The following is a 2,500-nucleotide window of genomic DNA, read 5'->3' as shown; positions in this document are numbered from 1 at the left end:
GTGTGTGTGTGTGTGTGTGTGTGTGTGTGTGTGTGTGTGTGTGTGTGTGTGTGTGGTGTGTGTGTGTGTGTGTGTGTAGGTGTGTGTAGGTGTGTGTGTGTGTGTGTGTGTGTAGGTGTGTGTGTGTGTGTGTGTAGGTGTGTGTGTGTGTGTGTGTGTGTGTGTGTGTGTGTGTGTGTGTGTGTGTGTGTAGGTGTGTGTGTGTGTGTGTGTGTGTAGGTGTGTGTAGGTGTGTGTGTGTGTGTGTGTGTGTGTGTGTGTGTAGGGTGTGTGTGTGTGTGTGTGTAGGTGTGTGTAGGTGTGTGTAGGTGTGTGTAGGTGTGTGTGTGTGTGTGTGTGTGTGTGTGTGTGTGTGTGTGTGTGTAGGTGTGTGTGTGTGTGTGTGTGTGTGTGTGTGTGTGTGTGTGTGTGTGTGTGTGTGTGTGTCTAACCTACCCGTTCTGCACGTGGTCGTGCACAGCGGTGACCATGGCCTCCAGGACCCTGAGGGGTTCTGGGTAATCAGTCAGGGCGCCTGTATCTCCGCTGCAAAACAAGCCACAACAAAACAGTACAATCATCAGCCGACACTAAAGCCCTAATAGAGACAGATGTGGCGGATTACTGAGCTCTAATGGAGCGCCAAATAACAACTTTAACAGTACAAGAACAATCACAGGACTGTCAGGAGACAAAACATAATTGACAAAATCACAATAATGGTGTTTTCTTAGATGTAGCTTTTATTAACAGTGAATTCACACTACAAGGTACAAGCAACGGTGAAGCAGCGAGAGCTGGGCCAGAGAGGTGACTCTGCCCCATCAGAGATCATCCAGGACTAAACCTGCATGTTCCAAACTGGAGAGAGCCGGTATTAACTTGTGGGGAACTTGTGTCTTCAATATCGCAAATGCAAGGACCAATATAAAAAAGTCGATGTATATCCGTTAACACATTGGTTGCCAACAATGAGAAATCTTGTTGTTGGCCGCCATGCGTTGGTTGCCAATAACGAGATTTCTCGTTATTTCTTTTATTAGCGATATCCATTCATTTTTCATCCATCCAGCCTGACGTTATCATTGGGAATGGCTCTGAGCTCGAAAAGGGCAAATACCGCCCCCTATCGTCTCCCGGACGGTAATGCACATCATTGGATTGGATTGAGTGAAAAAGTGCATCAGAGAAAAACTCCGCCCCAGGGTTTCCCCACCTCTGGAAGCAGCTTGGATCATGCGTTTCGGACTATAACGTTGGATCAATAAACGCGATCAATATTTGGAATGGCGATCAGGAATTGGATTCATCTTTTTGCAGAACATCTGATCTGAGGTAAGGAATCTATGTTACCAGTTTTGGGTTAATCAGAGTTGTTTTTCACAGATTTCACAACGTGTGTGTGTGTGGCGTTAGGCGCTGAGCGCGGCACGAATAAATAATTGTTCAGCCCGCTTTTGTATCGTGCATAAGAACACAAATACTCTCGATAATCTAGCGTTTATTTGAAAACGATTCATAGATCAGCCGGAAAATGACGACGTGTTTTGTGTATTCCAGTAAATGGCTATTTTCGCGCAATTTCTCTGAAATTACTAGAACTCTCCGAAACTATACTCGTATTCAAAACGGTATAAAACGGAAATGTACTGATGAAAAAAAAATCTGTTTCGTACATGTTGACTGCAAGCAAGTCATTGATAAGCGACGGGTGTATTAGACACATAGCCATAATTTAAGATATAGTTTATGCGTTCGCAAATGTGCTCGTCCTCCCTTTCATTAACGTGGTGGCATCCAAGTGATAAATCGCCATATCCGGCTGGCAACCAATGTGTTAAAGGGGTAAAACTATGGAATAACTGTGACAAAGAAGTAAACATGTGTAGTTCGATACATAAATGTAAGAAATTATTCAAATATAAGGTGATACATAAATATAAAACCTTATTATTACCAGAATTATATTGTATTATAACATAACTCCTTATCTGAAGGAGATCGGACACTTTTAAGATAATGTCAATGTGATAATGGGACACATGCAAGGACATCTGACTGTATGTGGACTTAGAGAGGAGTCTCATGGCTGTATGATACTTCTGCAATATCACTAGAGTATCTCCTGGCATTGCTGTGAGCTCCTACAATGTGTGTGTGTGTGTGTGTGTGTGTATGTGTGTGTGCGTGTGTGTGTATGTGTGTATATGTGTGTGTGTGTGTGTATGTATGTGTGTGTGTATGTGTGTACGTGTGTGTGTGTGTGTGTGTGTGTGTGTGTGTGTGTGTGTGTATGTGTGTTTATGTGTGTGTGTGTGTGTGTGTATGTGTGTGTATGTTCAAGTTTCAAGTTTCTTTAATAGTTGTCATACAGAAGTACAGAATACTTTTATACAAAATGCTTCTTACTGTTACGCTCCAGAGACTGTGCAAGACAAGATACGTATGAAATAAAATAACATAGTATAGCATGTAAATTAGAAGTAAAAAAAAAATGAGGTCACAGTGTTCAGTATAGACA

General features: G+C 42.4%; 1 protein-coding gene across 1 annotated transcript in view; it reads right to left on the bottom strand.

Moving 5' to 3' along the window:
- Positions 1-2,500, bottom strand: part of LOC311228417 (NBAS subunit of NRZ tethering complex-like) — a gene marked incomplete at its 3' end in the record, with an annotated part of 401,827 nt that overhangs the window by 8,208 nt on the left and 391,119 nt on the right. The window contains 1 exon segment of the mRNA XM_084314324.1: positions 436-525. Within this exon segment, the coding sequence (XP_084170450.1) occupies positions 436-525 (90 nt within the window).

The sequence above is a fragment of the Notolepis coatsorum genome (genome assembly GCF_963971535.1).
Source record: "Notolepis coatsorum genome assembly, chromosome: 5".
In the NCBI taxonomy this organism is placed as follows: Eukaryota; Metazoa; Chordata; class Actinopteri; order Aulopiformes; family Paralepididae; genus Notolepis; species Notolepis coatsorum.
This window is presented reverse-complemented; position numbering and strand designations above follow the sequence as displayed.